Source organism: Lupinus angustifolius, unplaced genomic scaffold (assembly GCF_001865875.1).
Source record: "Lupinus angustifolius cultivar Tanjil unplaced genomic scaffold, LupAngTanjil_v1.0 Scaffold_171_2, whole genome shotgun sequence".
Lineage (NCBI taxonomy): Eukaryota > Viridiplantae > Streptophyta > Magnoliopsida > Fabales > Fabaceae > Lupinus > Lupinus angustifolius.
The window spans coordinates 1-22,805 of NW_017726405.1; the positions used below are offsets into that span (position 1 = coordinate 1).

Genomic DNA, 22,805 nt, shown 5'->3' on the forward strand with positions numbered 1-22,805 from the left:
TATATATATATATATATATATTTATTTGTGTAATGTATCTTTTATTGTGTCATATATAAAAATTGGTATCTTTTGAATTAGTTGGTGCACAATCAAGTTTAAATTGATGATAAGTTTGTTATGAAAAGCTGGCCAATCTTTTTATAAATCTATATATTGGTTAGTCTTCAAACTGCTCATCATGTCACTTTAATATATGATGGTGGGTCACTGTTGGTGGAGGGTTGTTGGCTAAACATTGTTTAGGTGGGATGTGATCTTGGTAACCACATAATTAGACCATGGTATAAGGTTTAGGAAGTTAGGCATTTAGGACTAATGGGAGAGAAGAATTTGCATCCATCCATTTCTTATTGGAACCAAGTGTATTATATTAGTGTTGGGTATATGAAATATTTTGATTTTCTTTAGAATTGTATTTTTTGTTTGTATAATCAAGGTTATCTCATATCTTCTTTATGGTTAATAAATTAATGTCTTTTGGGGTCTATGACAATTTCTTCTAACAAATGTCGTTTATAGGAATCGAATCATTGATTTTTGGTCTAGTATGATAATGATGATCTAGACTACCACCTTGTTGGTGCTTAGAATTCTATTCAGGAACATGATATCGACATATTTGATTAATGATTTGGAAAAAAATGTCCATGAATGTTTTCGAGAATGTCGGGATATGTTTAGTTTGAAGAAATATTTTCTATTTTTATTTTTTGTTTTTAAAAACAATTTTCATTTTCATGTCGTCTGTTTAGTTTCAAGAAATATTTTCTGTTTTTATTTTCTGTTTTTATTTTAAAAAAAACAGTTTTCATTTCCCTAAATATGTTTGTTATTATTATTTTCATTTTCAAAATCATTTACTCTAAACTTCACAAATAAGGACAATTATCCATGCACATAATTTAATTCTAAATTCGATTTGCTTAAGTAGCCAATCTAATGATTTCATAGGGTGTCTTCGTATGGAACACTTAGTCTCTCCATTAATGAAGAAACAAATGTTTGATTTTACATGTGTTTTCAATGGCAAAAATATTATTCCATTATATATAAAACGATAAAAATGTCTTATCATGTTATTATTTTCTTTGGTTTTTTGTTGTATCTGAATCTCCATTAACAGAGATGATCATTTCTCATATCTCATACTTGTGTTTTCTTTTACAATAAAATTTATGTCAACAGTATATTGAACACCTTTAATTGTTAATTTGGTCATTAACTACCACAAAGATGTGTAGAATATCACAAAGAACATCAAGAAATTGTAGGTGTTATCCAAAAAGTTAAAGTTAAAATAAATTAATAACATACAAGTGTTCTATTATTTAATTCAGGTTACACTAATTTCAAAGGGTATCACTTTTCATCACAAAGTTATACATTATCGCACATATCATCAAACTATTTAGCAATACCATTAAGAGAGTCGAAAAAAATTTGTTACGTTGGGAAAGAAAGAAATAAATTCTACTATGAAAATGTGTGGCTATGTGAACGAGGGAGACACTCCTTGATTGACTTTGACGTTTTGTTGATCAACAGATAGAGTAAGTGAAAAAAAATTTCATTCATTTTTAGACTTATGGGTATAATATAAGAAATCATTAAATGGTATAAAAATTTGATACAATTTGACTAAAATAATCAGATTTAATGTACATTGAAAACTAAATTAAAAAGAAATGAAGAAATAGGTGGTGAAAAAGATGAATAATAAATAAAGGGTAATTAGAAAGTAAAGTATGAATGTGTATTAGATTTCCAAGATATCGAAAGATTTGGAATAACATAAAAAATAAAAAAATAGATAATATGGAACAAATGGATTAACAAAATTGGTAAAAATTTCAACAAAAAAACATTTGACTGCTTCATTCTTGAGAATGTTGGAAATGATGTTTTATCATTTCCAGAAATAAAACTTATGTTTTATGAAATATAAAATAAAACAACAATACAAACATATTTTCATGATCCTTTTCTGATTTCATTTAAAGTAGAAATATAAAATAATTAAACCAAACACACTTAAAAGAAGCTTGGAGTGATTGATTCTCACATCAATGTCAATTTTTTAGTTTGTCCCTTTTAGATTGGAGTGCTTAATTCTAATAGGAATGTTATATTTTTTTTTTGTGTATAAAATAACTTTTATATTAGTTTCTTTATACTTTCTTTGGTCTGTAGTAAAAAAAAATGAAAGGCTTATATACAGATGGAAGGATTTCTCATTTGAATAATAATATTTACTAAATTATAATTTTCATTTTATTAACAATTTAATAATAATATTTCCTATTAATATTTCTCATTTGAATTTGTTCAATGGTCATTCATATATATAAATATGACGAGATTGGTTTACACCCATATTAAATTGCACAGGTTATAACTTATCTCATTTAATCATTTTTTAAAATCTAATGATTTATAATATCTTAACTTAGAAGTGACCTGCTCTTTCCCTCTACCTCTCTCATCACCCCATTTTGAGCTACCCACTTTCATTTTTCTCTTTTATTTCTCATTCTCTTACTCATTGTCAACAACCCATCTCAATTTTATTCTTTGGGGTTATGTTATATGTGAAGCTAAAAATATACACTTGTTTAAGACTTTGTACAATTTGTAAATCATAATAATGGGTTCTTTGTTTGATATATTTCTTGATATGTGTCTAGACCATCATATTAAATCTATCATTTCTAAATGTTACATGAATAAAGAGAATGGTTGAAAACATTACTAATTCACAAAGTCCAGATAGCTCAGATCAAAGCCCAAGTGATCTTGAAACCTCTAATACACTCAACTGAAGTTTTTCCCTTTTTAGCAACTTTTCAAATTTATGTTTTATCCGTTATTACACTGTAGTAGTCCAGTTTCCTTTTATAGAAAGTTTTTGTTTTTAATTCAGTTAAGCTCCAATATGTTTTGGTTCATTAGAATTAGGATAAATAGGAGTTATGATGTATATTGAAATCATTCATTGAAGAACCAATAAGAAGTTTCTTCATTTTCACTCATTCAAGCTTTACAAGCTTTTTCTTTTGTCTTATTTTTGTATCTTTCATTGTTGTTACAAGGCTGGTTTTTCATTTCTTTCATCTGCCATGGGAGTTCAATTTTCACATGGTATCAGAGCACCCTTGAGAAGGTGAATCTACTATGCCTTTATTGCATCATTGCTTCTATTTCTTCTTCTTACAGTTTCAATACTTTCTTTATTTCTTTATGTTATCACATCTCATTTTTTACCACAAATTTGTGTATTTATGTTCCTGATGGCCAACCAAATCACAAACCTCATTCTAGATCCTTTAAATCCCTATTACTTACATCCCCAACGAAAACCTAGGCTCAACTCTGGTTTCCATCTTACTAAATGGTGAAAATTACCATTCATGGTTAAGAGCAATGACCATGGCCTTAGAAACCAAGAACAAGCTAGAATTCATTGATGAATCCTTAACCAAACCTTTACCACATGATTTGATGTATGCAACATGGAAAATATGTAACAACTTAGTGGTGTCATGGATTAGTCACTCAATAGAACCATCCATTGTACAAAGTGTACTATGGATAGAAAGTGCACAAGAAATATGGGAAGACTTGAAGGAGAGGTATCACCAAGGAGATATGTTCAGAGTTTCAGAGCTAATTGGCCAAATTCATTCATTCAATCAAGCAGGGTAATGCTTCAGTTGACAAATTCTATACTCAAATGAAGGGATTATGGGAACAATTGTACAACTATAAACCAATCCCACCCTTCTACTATGAAATCAAGTGCCATTGTGCATTTATATCCACCATAAGGAAGTATAGGGAGAATGACTATGTAATTTGTTTTCTTAGCAGATTAAATGATCAATTCTCCTCTGTTAGATTACAGCTTATGCTTATGGACCATTTCACACCAATCAATAAAGTCTTCTCAATATTGGTTCAACAAGAAAGACAAATGTTCTTTGAAGAACCAAGTTTCTCAGCAAACTTATCAAGTAATTCCTATGACAACAGACCAAGAGGTAGAGGAAGAGGGCTTAGAAGATCAAAAAGTGGAGGATCCAACATTCAGGGCAGATCTGGTTCTTTTGCAAGAGGTAGATGACAGAAGATTTGTACTTATTGTCAAAGAATTGGCCATACGGTTGATACTTGCTATAAAAAGCTTGGGTTTCCCTGGGATATTTCACAAATTACACCAATATCAATTGTTACTCAGGCACATAACCAAAGATTGATACACCAGAAAAAGCTGAGAATACTGGATCCAAGGAAGACAAGCCAAATTCATCATGTCTATTTACACCTGCTCAATATAATGCATTGAAGAACATGACTCAAGAATCCATGAGGCAAGGCTCTCACAATACTAACCAAGTCAGGTACATCTCTAACATCTTTTTTCATACAAGACCAAGTCAAGTTGTTGGGCACTTGACACAGGGGCAACAGACCATATCTGTCACTCCCTTTCTCTTGATCAAAATTATAAGAGGATTAAACCTCTCTTGATTGCATTACCTAATGGCAATCAAGTTACTTCCTGCCATTCAGGAACTATTGTATTCTCTTATAACTTTTACCTCACCAATGTTTTATATGTGCCTGTCTTCAATTTCAACCTTATTTATGTCTCAAAACTCACATCCTCCTTAGCCTGCACTTAACTTTCTCAACAAAACATTGTCAAATTCAGGACTCACACTCCTTGAAGATGATTGGTGCAGTTGAGCTAAAGGGAGGATTATATGTACTAAATCAATCCAACAAGAAATACAATGAACCTCATCATGTAACCTCATCATGTAAATGCCTTCACTAGTTATGGTGATTGTAACATGTGGCATTCTAGATTAGGCCACTCATCTCATGAGAAAATAACTACTATGTCATCTGTTTTTATATTCATTAAATGCAATAAAACTTTAGACCCTTGTGAGATTTGTCACTTAGCTAAACACAAAAGGCTACCCTAAACTTCTAACATTACTAAATTTGAAACTGATTTTGACTTAATACATATAGACATATGGGGACCCTTTCCACCCCATCTACTTTTGGACACATATACTTTTTAACGATAGTAGATGAAAAAACCAAGTTCACCTGGATCTATTTCATGAAATTAAAAGCAAAAGTCATCCCTCTTGTTAAAGCCTTTGTGACATATGCTCACAATCAATTCAATAAGAAAAATAAAACTATTAGGTCTAACAATGGGAGAGAATTTATTAAGAGATATTTCTATATGGAAAAGGGAATACAATACCAAACCTCATGTGTTGAGACACCACAACAAAATGCATTGTGGAAAGAAAACACTAACACATATTGTGTGTGGCTAGAGCTCTAATTTTTCAATCTAACTTACGTGTCTATTTATGGAATTATGCTATCTGTCATTTTGTTCATCTAATTAATAGGCAACCTACTATTTTCTTGTCTAATAAGTCCTCTTTTGAAGAATTGCATAACACATTTCCTAACCTCAAGCACTTGAGAGTATTTGGTTGTCTTTGTTATGCTTCCACATTAGTTTCTCCTAGGAAAAAAATGGATGCTAAATCAAGGAAATGCATATTCCTAGGTTACCCTCATGGGGTTAAAGAAAATAACTATCCAAGAAAATAAATACTAAATAATCCTTCATTGATTCATGTCTATATTATGCTAGAGTTGTCGTTCAACAATGCTTATTTTATATGTATAACAGCACTTTCGGGCGCTTTCTGTTTGACTGTACCACAGTGCTTATGGTCATCATTAACAGTGTTTCACAAACGATGTTGTATTGATTATATACCACAGTGTAACACACAAAATTATTGTCATGTAGTGTATCAATACAATAGTGCATCGTCCACAAAGCATTGTCATATAGTGCATCAATACAACAGCGCATCGTCCATAAAGCATTGTCATGTAGTTTTATATAAACAACGTATTTTATAGGTCTTATTAACAGCGCTTATTGTTGCGTTGTTGAAGTTCATATATTTAACAGCGCAATAACATAAAAGCGTTGTTGTATTATAATACTATTATTCATAAATTTTCTCAAACAACACCTTAATACAACAACGTATCACACACATAGCGTTGTTGTAGTTATCCTTTACAACAACACATGTCAGGGCTTCCCCTGGAATTCGCTGTTGATTTGTATAAATTAATACATTTATTAGCAGAACATACATTCTTAACAACACAGACATTTATGCATTCTGAACAACACAGACACATTAATACAGACCAGAAGTTTGTTTTATTAAACATCAATACAATACAAAATACTAATAATGAATATCATGTCAATTATATATGTTTCGATGGAGTACATAATTACAAATAAAAAAGTTACACAAATTACAAAGAATCAATATTATACAAATTACAAACAATCAAAATCAAGCTATAATTATACAAAGATTACTTGCGTCTACTTTTTTCCTTTCCTTTGATTGTTTTTGTCTTGTAGGGTTATCCTTGTTTGGAGAATCATATTGATTTACCCAATGCTCTTCATCATGATCATCTCTTGTCTTGTATATAAATCATCATCTGTAGTTGGTTTGCTCCCACGCGACTAATATGTCCCCAAAAAAGGATCATCGTCATCAATATCTTCATATTATTGGTCATCAATATTATTAACGATTATTTTGTTAGTTAAAAGAATAATGGACCATTTTATATCACTTGGATCACTAACATAAAATACTTGTTAAGCTTGTGATGCTAGAATAAACGGATCGTCTTTACATCCTGGCCTATTAAGATCCACTTGCATGAACCCTAAGTCATCAACCCGAAAGTCATTGTTGTTATCAACCCACATACAATAAAAAACCAGCATCCGAAACATTGTGTAATCCAATTCTCATATATGTTCAATCACTCCAAAGTATGTCATGTTCGCATATATTGGATTTCTATCTTTTGCACTTGACATGTGTAAAGTTCGAGCAACAAGAGTCACACCACTATTTTGCATTTTACTTTGATCATCTTCTTTTTCCGTATAAAATGTGATCCCATTAATTAGGTAACTAGTTGCAGGATAAGACATGAAGGCTTGGACCAGTGGCTAACCATTTCAATCTTTCGGAAACTGATTGTGCATTTATGTTCAACTCCTCATCAATGTAACTTTGATCAATATCGTGACACACTAAATGAACTTTTAACTCATTGTGAGTAATTCGGTTTGAGTAACAACATCTTAAGAAAGGACGTACAATTCTATTAGGGTTTTCAGAATTCTCAATTGCAAACCTAACAAATGATTTCACTCATTCTTCATAGTCATTCGTCAATCGATTGACACTCATCCATTTTCGGTCCATTTTCTATAAAGAAAAAAAAATATAATGAGCATAAATCTCTAAAGCTTGGAGTTAAGCTCACCAAGTAGAGCAAATGCATTATTATGTAATTAAAAATAGGGGAACTCTAACTCATAATGTAAGCTAAATGAGTCGGAACTCGGAAATCCCAACTCAATACAAGCTAAATGAGTGAAATCACTTTCACTCATTTATAAGGAAAATATTTATAACTCAATACAAGCTAAATATAATGTAATTAAAAAGGCAAATAACTATATGAAAAACTCACTTTCAATTCGGTGTTGAATGTGTGAATGATGATTTTGAGGTTAAACAAGTGAAGGATTTTTGAAATTGGTGTTAATGATTTTTGTGTAAAATGAGTGAATGATTTTCAGTGTATTCAGTGAATGATTTTCGAGGTTGAGTTTGAGAGTAAATGTGTTTTGTTGCTGAGTAAATGAGTGTTGAGATTGTTAATGAATGTGTGAGAATGTGGGAACACTTTAATTTTTTAGGGTAGGATAGTATCTTCAATAGCACATAATTATGATGTCGATGTCAATGATACAAAATCAACAGTGCATAGTGAAGATGGTGCTGTCAATGATACCTAATCAACATCACAACCTTAAGCAAACACTATGGAAGAACTCCTCATTCAAATATAAAGAAGGTAAGTGTTCCACAGTGCAATCTTAAGGAAACATTGTGTAAGATATAATAATTTTTGTACTAATTCATTTTTTAATGAAATTCAAATTAGTAATTACATTATGACATCCTATTAATGACAATTAATTAAATATATAGAACAATTAATATTGGCAATAAATAACATTCAAACAATTAATCGATTAAGCAATGTGTTAAGCGATTAAGTATAGAGGAAATAGTTGTGTTGATCATATCTATAGCGCTTCTTACCGAATGCGCTGTTGTATAGCTAAAAGAGAATAAATGAAAGATAAATATTCAACAGTGCTTTATGGTGAATACGTTGTTGAATGCAACGTAATCAACATCACTTTTTGGTGAACGTGTTGTTGAAATGCAACGTAATCAACAACGCATTGTTAAAAAAACGCTATTGTATGGTTATAATGACAGCGCATTCACAAAAAAACATTATCGATTACCATTATTCCTAATTCTACACAGTTACGCACACAAGAGAAAATAACCTGAATGCATACAGAAACATAACATAACAACGAAATGAATATATGAACATAACTTAATTTATATATTGATCATTAATTACACTGTAATGTTTACATTGAATTGAATTCCCTAAGCTACAATCTATACTATAATTTGTGTTACATTAATTACATAGACCAGATCATATACATTACATTGAACTCCTTAAGCTACAATCTGTGCAAAACTAATCTACTATACATTTAGCTATGATTTGTCAACAGAAATAAGTACAAAGTTTGATCATTATTCTCTAGTGTGGTTGACTTCGTCATCTATATATGATTTGCCATCAATCTTGATTACATTAGTTGGTCATTGTTGAATGATCATTCATGAATTTTAGCACGTAATAGCCGCAACCTTCCTAGTTTTTTGGCAAGGGGTCTACAATTAAAATGAAGTAAACATATAAGTATATCATTAATTGGCAAGTACACATATAATTGTTTGAGATGATTTGTGCTAATACCTTTATATGAGTCCACTGAATTTTGGGATTTGTTTGTTTTTAGCAAGATTACAACTTCTGTAAACTCTCACCTCACTAAACAATAGAAAATATACTTAATTACTAAACAAAAAATTAAAGTGAAAGTGTAACTAAAAGTTTAAATGACTACTTCACTTACCTAGAAAACATTTCTTTCATAGCGAAGTAAGTGGACTACTCAATGATGTCTAACAAAACATATGTACATGGTTAGGAAATGTTAAGCACAACAAACATACTAAAGAAAGAAATATAAAAGACAAATAAAAATTCCCACCTGGTATTAAAAGGTGCACAAAATAAATTTGCATCTTCTTTATGATGGAGGAGATTATCTGTAATTCGTTCTTTTTTTCCCTCAATCTCATTTTTGTCACTTAACACCAAAGTAGTAAGGTGTGGGGATATGAACATCACATTTTCCTTATTTACCTTAATAAAATTTCCATACGAGTACCTAATATATATAACATAAATGTTAGTTAATTATAACACACCGTCATGCAAAAGTGAAAAGTTAAGAAAACATAATTTACCTCATATATATACATACAGAAGTTGCACCTATACAATCACGTTTATATACATCCTGGATTTCATTGATGCCAACATATTCATCAATATTATCCCCGAAGACTTCATTGGGAATTGATATAATTATCGTATCATCTCCCAACTTCTGTACATACTCCAACAGCTGAGTACAATAGTTGGTAGTTTTCTTGGAGCTCACATCTCCAATGGATGGCTTTGAGCTCACATCCACCAAAGATGCCTTAGACTTTTAGGTGTTATTGGGAGTGGAATATACATTTTCTTAAAATATTTAATAAAAAACATATCAATTATAGAGAAATAGATATATAATATGAATGAGCATAAGGTGAAAAATCATACCTTAGGATGAATTACTTGAACAAGGTTTACTGGCCAAGCCACAAAAGTGCCTATACCCCCTCCGACTGTGAAGATATCCTCATTGAGAGGAATTGGCAGCAACGCATTATCATTGATTGCAATGTCAATCGAGACCTTCACATGATAGCGTGGGATACATGCATTATGAAGTATATCATCGGACGACTTGTGCACTTTCCCAACACCCACTACTCAGCTAGTTGGGGTATCTAGGAAAAGTTTGCAAGAACCGATTTCTTGTACGTAAGTTAAAACATATAATTAGTTAAAGAATAAATTAAAATAAGTTAACTAAGTTACCTCAAGAATGGGAATCAGAATGAGAATGTTGTAAGGTGCAGATGTACAACTCTCATTGACGGTTAAAGGAACAGTGTCAACATTACTAGCTAGTCGTTGCCACTCAGCTTCCTTCGCCTTCATTGATTGCTCAAATTCGTTGAACCGTTGCATGAGGCCATCTAGTTGATTTTGAACCTGGCTCGTTTGGGCTTTGGTTGCACGCTTTGGATGGGTGCACATGTTTGCTAGCTAACCCCAAATCTCGCACCTCAGACACAATCAGGGTATATAGGCACTCCTAGTGACTTGTCATGTATTATGCGACTATTAGGGTTTGCCTCCTTTTCCTTTGGGGCAACCTGACAAATCAAGAAAAAAACATTATGTTAATTAATCATATTTTGATAAATAAAGTATGTGAATTAAGTATAATTAAAAAATGAGCACTTACAACATCTCTTGTCGCTTCTTGAACTTCCTCATTATCGATGACATCATTCTTGTTCTTACGGGCATTCACGCATAGAACATCCAGTTCTTTTCCATGTGGAGTCATAGGTGTATTGCTTTTGTTCTCTGATTAACAAAACATAACCAATAATAATGTAATTAGATATATATGCATATAAAACATAACCAATAATGTACTTACAAATTAACAATACTTGCAATTTTTTCGTCGATTCTTCTATATACCGCTCAAGAAGCTCGGTATGGATATAAAGGCTTGGATGCCCCTTTGCGGTTTTCATTACTTAATTTCTGAAACAATAAACAACACTAATATCAACAATCATATATTTATATATATGTATATACAAAAGCATATATACAAAAGTCAATACAAAGAATATGATTTTACCAAGAAAGACTCGTCTTGTATGCGTAGGGTGACAAAAGTCTTTCAATCCTCTTAATCAACGATATTTGTATATTTAGTTGGAGGTTTTAGGTTGACATTGCCATGAGCATCTCTGAGTAATTTTCTGACATCAGTTTGAAATTATTGTAGAGTCTTGCTAGTCGATTTAAGGATATAATTTTTGTGCTCCTCACCAACATCAAAAGTTGACTGAAATAAAAACACATATACCATATATATTTCATGAAAATACATGCATATACGTACATTGTATGAAAACATAAAACATATACGTACATTGCATGAAAATGTAATACATATATGTACGTTGCATGAAAACACAAAAACTGGAAAATAAACTTATTGTTATTTCATTCCAAATACGCTCATTCACAGTATTCCCTACATCACTTCATTTGTTTAATGTTAGCTACAACACCAATGTATCTTACCAATGCGTTGTCACCCTTCAAGTTTAATTGTTGGCCTTTAGAGTTTCATTAAACTTATATCTTCACATCCTTACTTCTTGATCGAATGACAATCTTCATGGAAGTCATTTCACATGGAGGTCCTTTTTTAGCAACGATTTGCTTGTCTTGTAGAGTCGGTGTAGCTTCGTCACCAATGTAAGAACCACGATCACCACTTTGGGAAGTCATTGATGAAGTATTTTCAGGTTTATGAGTATGAGGATTTCTTTTTGATTAAGTTTGAGAGCGTAGAGGGAACGATTCATATTTTTTATATTTAAAATGTATTACCAATTTAACAACGCCTATAAACAGTAGCACTGTTGAATAGACATCTTCCACGGCGTATACTAAAAGTAGCATTATTGTATTGCGTTGTTAAGGATTATTAAGGATTGCGTTGTTGTTATGTATCTAGTTGTTTACTACTTATTTTCATTAACACATCTTCAACATATCATACTAAAAGTGACGCTGTTGTATTCAATCTTCAACAATGCATAGTAAGGATTACGTTGTTGTTGTGTATCCAACTGTTTACTACTTATTTTCATTAACACATCAACAGTGCTACCGATATGTAGTGTTGTTGAATAGAATCTAATTGACAGCACAATCGTAATTATGCGTTGTTAAAGTGAACTCATTTTCCAAATTAACAGCGTGATCGTAGTTATGCGTTGTTAAATTAACATTTTACATAAGTGGAAAATATTTATACAACATGAATTAACGTTCATTACGATGAAGTTGGCATGAAGTAGATTACTATATAATTATGTTTAATAATACGAAACTTGAAAAATATTAAACATTAGATTTTGTTAATTTAGTTTTGTATTTATTAAGTATTGTTAATTTGTTTATCGTGTTTAATTTATTAATAAGGAACAACAAAAGTATTAAAGAAAATAATCATCCAAATAATTAACAAAAACTGGAAATTAACATCCAAAATAATTGTTTTATTATTCATTCACATAGACAAAATACATTATCATGAACTAAATGATTTAGTACATGTGAATATAATGAACTAAATGATTTGGCAAATGAAGAATACAATGCAAAAGAATTCAATGAAGGAAATAATTTTTTCCTTTTATTTCCTTTCAAAATCTCGGTACTTTTTCCAAATCAAAAGTTTTTAAAGACCTCCTTGACATGATTTCAATGAAGGAAATAATTTTTTTCTCGACTCCTCTATACAAATCTTTATCTCATGCAAATCTTGTATAACAGTCACTTTCCTTCTGAAATTTGGACCCGTTTTGAAAATCAAAAGATTTCAATGATCTGAAAAAATTGAAAGAGCTCAATGAACTCAATACTTTACAAATTAAATTTTCATCTAATGTAAATCTTATATGACAATCACCTTCCTTCTGAAATATGAGTCATTTTACAATATCAAAAGTTGTTAAAAACCTCCTTGACATAATTCTGAAACAGAAACACAATTTTTTCCTCGACTTCTCTATAGAAATTTGGGTCCTTTTTCTCTTTTTCACTCTCTGCATTATTCCTCTCTTTTTTACTACTTTGTATTTTCTTCCTCCTATCTTCATGAACATACTCTTATAGAATAAGAAACACATACTCTTACTGATGAAATAGAACATTGAGTGAACCACAATTTTTATAGATGAGCAACCATTAATATTTCAACAACCAAGAAATGCATAACCACTAAACCATTAATATTTCAACAAACAAATAGACGCATAACTGTCACCATTAATATCTCAGACATTTAAAATGTCGTAAAACATCAACAACATATAATTAAGCAAACATGATTACTATGTCATCTTCAACAACGATTCCTTAATTATGCGTTGTTGCATGTATTAACAGCAACTATGCTTTCTATCAAATACGTTGGTAAACATAAATCATTCAAACCAGTATTAACGTTACTGATGTTTAAGCGGACACAGACATGCCCACGATGGTTTAATGAACAAAATGGCATGCCCTGCCTGTTTTAAAACGGGATAACAAGTGCCCCACGGACATTGATGAATAGTTGAAAATTAAAAATTTAATGTAATAAATAAAAAATAAATTAAATTAAGTAATTAAAAGAGAACAAAATTAAATTTTTTTTTGATATTTTCTATAAAGTTAACTAAATCGTATTACATCATAATTTTTTTAAAATATTAAATCACATTACATCATAATTTTTTTAAAATATTAAATCACATTACAACATAATTTATTATAATTTTCTTTTTTCCTTATCTTATGCATGTGGGCTGCCTACATTGCACATTAAAATTTTTTGTGAGCTTCGCAGGCAAGTGGGTCGGCCAAAATGAATAAATAGGCAAAATTCACATGCCCGATTCGTAAAAAATTATTGGTTATGCAGACACGTTCGCAAACAATGTTCATTTTGTCATCTATAGTAAGCATTAAGCACTATCACACACTTTGTAATCCCTAGTCAAAATGGTAGACTTGGTCTAAGCCGTCATGGTCCTGAATGGCATGGTTGGAATTTCACGAACTCTACTTTAGTTTTTAAAAAATCCTCTACCAATTTAATCCTTAAAATGTAAAATTCTCTAAAAAAAATCAAAACTAAAAGTTAAAATAGCCCCAATCATGATTAAAACTTCACAAAAAATTAGTATAAAAAATATTAAAAAAACTAAAATTTGACGATCTTTTTGCCACCATTCAATTTATTAATTTTTTAAGGATCAAAATTTTAATAACCAAAAGTGGATCTCTGCTTTAACATTATTCTTTTGAGAGAGAAAAATATTATCAATGTAAGAGTTTTATATAACATCAATCTATTATTCATAGTTTATTTTTAATTATTATTAACTTTTTAAAAAATAATATAAATAAATAGTTAATAAAATACTCATTGTATATAAATCTTTATATCAAAAATGCATATATATTACAAAGTATTTATTTTGCTTTTTGATATGTACCCACAGTCCAAGATTAGCATTTGAATAGTACAACCTTGTAGCTTGATAAGACTTGAAGGTGTGAAAGTTCTATCAACACTGCTGTTTACATAAAACAGCACATCGAATATCCTAAGAATATATTGGAAAAGCGCAAACATAATCATTATTATTTATTATCAATACCTAGAAGGAAGCATTCTTTATTTCTTATAGCCAAGAGGCACATTGAAGAACTAACACCATATTCTCCAATCAACTAAAGCAATAATAACTTGTTTTTTTGTTATAATATTGTACATTATATTCTGTGATAAAATAAAAATGTGTTTTAGCATACCTATTTTTCAGACAAAAGAAGGTAACTAGAATGGTATCAAGAAAATTATGTGTAGAAACAATGTTTTTAACTACCCATCTTGCTTTTCTTTTTTCTTTTATATGGTTGTTCTAATTTTAATGTTTCTTGTCCTTCCTGTAAAATCAAAGAAAAGATTGGAACACAGAACAATTACCTATGATATAATCTGTGTTTACCTATTTTACCTTTTATAATTTATAAAGAGTGAGGATCTACCCATCAATTTTATGGACATATAATGTTTTAAATCTCTCTATTTTTTTATTATAATCTTCTTCCTTTAACCTTCAAGTATTTCTTTTCTATCTCACTTATTATATTTGAAATTTACAGCATTTAAAGTATAAATTACAAATAATTGAAAAGCTGGCTGAAACACTCTAGTGTATATATATAATAGGCAAACTTCCTTTTACATTTTTGTTTCAAACCTATATTTATGAGAGGAGGGATCTGTTTAACCCAATTTAAATTACACTAATTATACTCAATCTCAGTTATTCATTTTTTACATCCAACAGACCAAATAAGTGAGCGAAATAAATGATGAAAAAATGAAGAAAAAAAAGAAATATATATATGGACTTAATATGTATACATTGACAAATGTAAGTGTTTTTACACTATCAGCAAATCATTCATCATTTATATGTTAGTCATCATTGATTCTCAAACAAAAGTAATACAAAATAATGATGGATTGATAGTGTAAAAAACTTTACAGTGACAATGCATAGATTTTAAATTTTATATATATATATAAGAATAAAGTCACTCCTCATATTAGGAGATAACTTATCTCCTTAAATTTACTCATTGTTTGAAATGTGTCTTATTTTGTCTTTTTATGACATGTGTCATATTTTTATATATAATAATATAGAAAAACAAGACATATATCAAACAATGAGTGAATTCAAAGAGATAAATTATCTTCATATATGAGGAGACATTTATTCCATATATACCAGAGGAGCACATCTTCTGTCCCATACAATGTGTATTTTTCAACCAACCACAAGCAGTGACACACTATTTCGGGACAGCAGGTATTCATTATATATACCAGCATGGCAACAAATATTTAATTTTTATATATTTTATTTTGGTGAGTTGGAATATTTTTTATATTGTAATTTTTGTTGAGTACGCATTATATTATATTTTTTATCTTTATTTTAATGGTCAAATTAATTAAGATGAGAGGATGGTGATTATATATAATTATATAATTTTTTTAGAAATTAAAAAGTATTACCAGCAAAATAGAAAAACAAAAATTATATCATGATGATAATTATACCATATTTTTCCTTTATATATAATAAAATATAGATATAGATACACAAATAATAAAAAGAATTGGATCAATTGACTAAGATGTGAGTTAAGATATGAAAGTGATCAAGATCAATCTTACGAAAGTGTATTGTTTACCCTTTTTCCAATTCTTCATCATATTTCTTTCTCTTTATAAGGCATCTTATAATTCTCCCACGATTTTATATAAAAGAGTTATTAATGTTGTAGAAGTTAACATAAACAAGTTGATTTAAATTATCTCTCATTTATATTTATAAATATTAGTGATTAATTATTATATTAATTTATGAAATAATTTTTTTCTCTCAAATGTGTATTAATCCCTTGTCACTAAATTTAATGGATCGTAAAATTATTAAGCTGTTAGATATGTAAATAGAATTATTTTAAAGTGTTCATTATTCTATTTAACATATCTTTGAACTCTCATAAAATATTTTCACTACACATTGTAGCTTCACCATCATCACTTGCCCTATCTAGTCCTCCACAATTCCTTAATCACTAGCTTCACCATCGTCACTTGCCCTATCTGGTGTCTAAGGAATATCTAATGCTTTATCGTTGATGAAAATTGTACCCATGTCATCAACTTATCTCATCACACCAACACGATATTGATCTAGTAGTGTAACACCCCATTAGATTATCAGCATGACCAAAAGATCAAGTGTGTGACACTTGTTTAAAGGGGAAGTCACACACTCTGAAAGGGATTTGTTAGTAGTTCACATTAAGTAGAATAACAAATTCATTGTGATACTTAAGCCATGAAACTCTCCCACCTAAAAGTGTAGTCTTTTGGGTTGGACTCTCCTCATTGCTTAAGTCCTAACAATTGGTATCTTTCATTGAGAGTTGTGTCACGGAAAGGGGTGCATATAGACTAGATTAAGGTATATTATCATATACTAATAGGTGAGCGAAGCCGCCAAAAGAGAAACGTTGAATAGAGTGAAAGTTTTGTCGTGGACGTCGACCCTTAAAGGGGGCAGCAATGTTAGGAGTCCCACATCGAGTAGAATAATAAACTCATTGTAGTACTTAAGCCATGAGGATATCTTACCTAATAATCTAATCTTTTGGATTGAGCTTTTCTCGTGTGCTTAAGTCTTATCATGATATGTTCTTTGAGATACATTGTTAGTACCAAAAAAACTTATCTCATTACATTCACAGTAGACACTTTTTTCATCCCTAGCTTCGCCACCACTTACTTCTCCCATATATCCTCTGACTTTATAGCTCATTGCTACAATGACTATTCTTGCTTCACTGCCTCATTAATTTGAAACTTAATCTGAAAGTCATATTTCAATTCGGATGTTCTTGGGAATCCTCTAATAATGAACGAATGGGGAATGTTTTTCCTTGTGTTGATGCTATTTCGATGGGAACTTGATTAGTCAATCCGTCTATAAATCTTGTTTTTATTGCTATACTAAGAGTTACTCCACATGTTACTTAATGTAAAACATATAATAACTATATTTTTGTTTTTTGTTTAATCTTTTTCATAGTTCGATAAATAATTTAATAGACAAATAATTTTTAACCAAATATTAATTAATCAATTATGAAAAATGAGATCGAATTTTGGGATGTTTATTCTATTTTAATCAATTGTGAATTTGTAATTAACTTTTTTCTTTCTTTCAAGTGCAACAACATTGACCATTTTTGCCACTTGCAATTTCTAGCCGCCGCATTTCATAAAACCAACAATGACATAATGAAGAAACCACTTGGTAAAGTAACAAAAACAAGTGCGTTTCGCCGCGTCTCCTTTTGTAGACTAGTGCCAAATCTTTATGACTCATATAAAGTGAAAAGAAAAAAATAAACCCACATAGCATAAAAAACAAAAGGGTTCCACTTTCACATGCCTAGATGCTGTGTTATCCAATACCACTTTTCTATGTGACTTTGATGGGTTTTGTGACTCCAATTCTAGCCGATGATTATTTCATCATCAACCCACCAAACAAATTATTCTCTTTATCTCTCTAGATATCTAATTTATCTCTCTAGATATTATATTTGGAAACTAGAATGCTGCATTTTTTTAATGCAAATGCATTAAGCATTGTTTGCATTTGGTCATTGATGATGCTCCACTTAATTTTTCTTCCTTTTGTGTCCAAGTACACACTTCTATGTTTTATGGCATCTTTAATTGGATATCAGGATCCGGAAATTTTGTTATTTGTTTTTACTTTTAAGGATAAAAATGTCATTTCTTATTGTAAATAATAATAAAAGTGTCATTAGAATCTATCTTTTCTTTAGTTATTAGAGTATTTTCCTCTTCAGTACTAAAAATGATACTAACTCTTAATTGGGACTAGGCTTTAACTAAGGGTGGAAACAGGTCAGACCGCTTATCAATGGCCTATTACCTGACCTATAACAGACTAGGTCAGGCTAGACTTTTTTCGCGAACAAGTCAGGCTCAGACTTTTTGAAAAGCCTATTTGCTTTAACGAGCTAGACTTTAGGCCATCCAAAAGGCATATTAAAGCTAATCGACCGATCTAACAGGCCAGACATAGGCTTTGAAAAAAAATTTAAACAGGCTAGGCCTAGGCTCCTATATGCTATATAGGTTGGGCATGTTTAAGGCAAAGTCTAGTCTGACCTGACCTGTTTCCACCCTTAACTTTAACACATGTTTGAAGGTTGGATATTAAAGGTTTCATCGGTCAACAGTTGAAAACTAATTTCTTTTGAGGCAGATCATCGAACTTGTGGATTCGATATCTCTCAACAAAGTCTTTTTATATACAGCTGACAAAAAAAAATTATATTCTTGACATCATGTTGGTTTACAAAGTTGATTTTAATTGGGAAAGAAGTGGAATCATATGCTAAATCGAAACACGAAAGAAAGAGGTGGAAAGAAAGCTTAGCAAACAGATATAATGATTTGTTTTAAGTGACATGCCAATATACCCATTTTAACACACGGACTGTGTTCAACAGAATGCAATTCCTAAGCATGATTTATAAATTTTGCAAAGGAAAATGAATAAAAAAAATGGTGCCGCAGTACAAGAAGCTCTCACTTAATGAGGTTTGGGGAGTTAAAACTATGCAGTTTTATCCATAAGCAGAAAGACTGTTTTAATATTTAAAACCGTAACATGAGCAGAAAGACCATTTCAATATTTAAAACTGTAAAAATTACTAAAGAATGACTTTAATGTTGCTCAAACTGACTTCTAAATTGCAAAGGAAAAATAATATTTAAGAAATTAAAAATTAAGTTCTTCTGGGTTTTCTATGCTCTTGTATGATTTCTTGTTTCTGCCTTCAAAATCTATGCTTTAGCTATATATGGTAAACAAAAAATAAAAAACTTACGCTTATGGTATGGAGATGAATTAATTTCTCATAATTATATGAATTAGTGTTCAAAGTCTTGAGTTTAGATTTGGTTGTAGAATAATGAGCATAATTAGCCGCAAAACAAAGCCATAATACTTTCATTATCATAAAAACAAAAAAAATCCATAAAACCACTCATTATCATGTTCATATTCCGTGCTCACAAAACCACTAGAATATGAAGAGAGAAATAAAAGGAAGAACCATAAATCTTCATAACAAAAATTTGTTTCTCCTACCAAACTTAACTGGATAACCCGTCTTCATTGGTTGTTGAGCTTGATGAAGATGTCGATTCCATAGTCACCAAATACGTGGTACTGGTACTGGTACGTAGTTTACTTGGGTATGCAGTCGATTCTCGATTTTCACAAGTGCAAGTGCAGTAACTTGAAGAAGTGATTATAGGTTTAGCTAGATAAGTTGGTTTATCATCACCAGCCATAATAACAAGTAACTCAGGCTCTGAATTACTCTCTATATTCTTAGACATTGTTTGTTTAACATCTTCATTTGCTTCAGTTGATGATGATTGAGAAGAACGTTTTCTATAGGAACAAACAAGAATCACCAATGCCACAGAAATAAGAGCCATCATTAGAGCCAAACCTCCAAAAAGATAAGGAATTGGTGATTTCCATAGCTTAATTCCAGTGCTTGGTGATGTTGATGTTGATGTTGATACACTGTTTATTGGTCTCATATTTTCTGATTCACTCAGTATATTAATTACTCTCTCTATCTATTTTTTCTCTCTTGGTGGCACTGAAATAAGTGTGGTGGTGGTTGTGGAATTTATAGAAAAATTAAAAAATGTTTTGATTTACTGAAGTACCCTTTTGGTGTTGGGGAAGATTCCTTTAGGTGCTTGATTAGATGCTTAATTCTTAGATTGCATATAATATGGAATGAAATAGTTGAGAAATAGTAATATTTTGGTGTTAATGCGTTAGTTTGTTTAATTATTAATAAATGAGATTAAAATCTATGCATTAACAGTGTAAAGTTTTTTACACTGTCAGCATATTATCTACCATTGATTTATAATACTTTTGTTTGAAAATCAATACTAACAAATAAATGAATGGTGGAGATTTGCTGATAGTGTAAAAATCACTTACGCTGCCAGTGTTAATATATTAAATCCTTAATAAATTGTAGAAACAAATATATACACACCAACTCTTTTTGCACTATCATTATATTATACAACATTCACTTTTAATAATCATTAACTTTTAAATAAAAATAATATATACAAATAAATAATAGATGATATACTGAATATATATAAATATTTACTTGTGTACATATTATATTCTAATAAAATTTCCGTGCATTAGACTAATGAATGTAGAAGTAGCAGGAAACATAATTTCTAGTGGCTTCTATATGGGTCAGGCACAAGACACTGACTATATTTTTATGAGAAAAACATATATACATATTTTTATATTTAACACTATATCATTTATTATTTATTTTTAATTATTATTAATTTTTAAATAAAAATCACATAGATATGGTGGATGATGCATTGATTGTGTATAAATTTTTATAGGGTAATATCTATGTAATACTAATATAAATATTCATACACAATCAATACATTATTCATTATCTATTTTATTACTTATATTTAAAAGTTAAATGATTATAAAATATTAATAATGGATGATACAATCACTATATAATTTTTTTTACAATGTCAATACATACACATTTTCTCATCTTTTTATGAATTTTTTATCAGCCCTTAGGACTCAGATTAGAGCTAAAACAAGTATAATTGTCTAATAAAATTAAATATTAAATATTTAAAAGATAATGAACTTATTTTTAATGTGTTTTTACTATTTTTTGATGATTTACCTAAGGTTAAGCAACCCCTACCTTTATATAGGTTAACCTTTATCTGAATCTAAGATCTAATAGGGATTTTCCAATCATTTATTTTTGGTATAAAAACGAGAAGAAATTTATTGTTAGTGACTTTAACTAATTAAGGCTTAATGTAATGGCTTTTTGTTATATAAGTGATATTCAAATTGCACACTCAACCTTGGGACAGCTTACCACACCACTTAAATCCATCTTTTTGTTCCACCCATCAATTTATATACAAGCATTATTTGTTTCATTGAAAAAAGTTTATATTAGGGTCATGTGCATTGTGTTAAAAAGATTACTAATATTAAGTAGCATCTACTAATAGAGTCCAAATAAATATTAGTAATTTATAATTATTTATGTAATTCGGTTAAATTATTAGTATTTTTTTCTAAAAATTGTTAATTTATAGTCATTTATTTACTTTTTTATAATAATTATTAGGTATTTTATTATGGTGACTTTTAAAAGGTTTCAATTGATAAAAGGGAGAATAGTTTTTAAACGGATAAATGATTCAATAGTATTTTGTCTTCTTTTATTATTGAAATGCTTAAATAATATTTTATCTTTGTTTTTCTTCTTCTTCATTTTATATATTGAATATTAATGCTTGAATCTTGATAAAAGGGATATGTAATTTTAATTTTAATATATTTTTTGTTTCAAGAAAATGTGTTATTTACGTGAAGCAAATTATTTTTGGTAATGTTATATATAATTAAATATAAATATTATTAATATAAATTACTAGCGTTGTTTGAAATTGGGTCATAATCTTCTGCAATATTGAAGAAGAAAGTGCATAAAAAACAATAGGAATTTTTTTTTATGATGTGACATTTTTATCCTTTAGATATAGTATGTTGTTTGTGTAGCTCATTCCGAATAGCATGAAATAATTCTTACTAGTTTAGTCACAACTAGGTCGCTCTCTTTAAGATGTTCATGATACTGCCAAAATTGTGCAAGTAGACTATCAATCATGTTGTCCTCAGGATAAAACAAGACAGTTCTCTATTATTCGATTTCTTACTGCATTGTAAGAATGAATCTCGAATGTACCTACAATATGGCTATCAATGCCAATTCTCGAAATTTACACAATATGGCTACCTGTGATAACTCTTCCCACAATGCTGACTACGAATGTCATTTCTTGAAATTCCCACAATTTGACGGTTTATGTCAATTCTTAAGTGACACGGAAAGAAAGGGATATAATGTTGGTGGAAATGCATCGACGAAAAGTTATGAGCGAGAAAGAATAAGTTGAATGAAAGCGCATCTAACTTGGGACAAAAAATTATTAAGGAAGGAGACCTCTATTTTAG

The 22,805-nt window shown here is 30.0% G+C and overlaps 1 protein-coding gene across 2 annotated transcripts; it reads right to left on the bottom strand.

Annotated features, from left to right (window-relative positions):
- Window positions 1-19,655: 19,655 nt before the first annotated feature.
- On the bottom strand, window positions 19,656-20,358 carry LOC109340433 (protein GLUTAMINE DUMPER 6-like). Of its 2 annotated transcripts, XM_019578131.1 has the most exons (2): window positions 19,936-20,358; window positions 19,656-19,869 (listed from the first exon to the last, which is right to left on the bottom strand). In XM_019578131.1, the coding sequence occupies exons 1-2, from the start codon at window positions 20,282-20,284 to the stop codon at window positions 19,826-19,828; spliced, it is 393 nt and encodes a 130-aa protein (XP_019433676.1). In that variant the 5' UTR covers window positions 20,285-20,358; the 3' UTR covers window positions 19,656-19,825. The 2 variants fall into 2 exon arrangements, with proteins under 2 accessions (XP_019433676.1, XP_019433675.1); XM_019578130.1 differs by having other exon boundaries at window positions 19,656-20,358.
- Between the last annotated feature and the right edge of the window lie 2,447 nt (window positions 20,359-22,805).

Excerpts from the sequence above, each read along its gene's own strand:
- LOC109340433 (XM_019578130.1), bottom strand. The coding sequence starts at position 20,284 with ATGAGACCAATAAACAGTGTATCAACATCAACATCAACATCACCAAGC.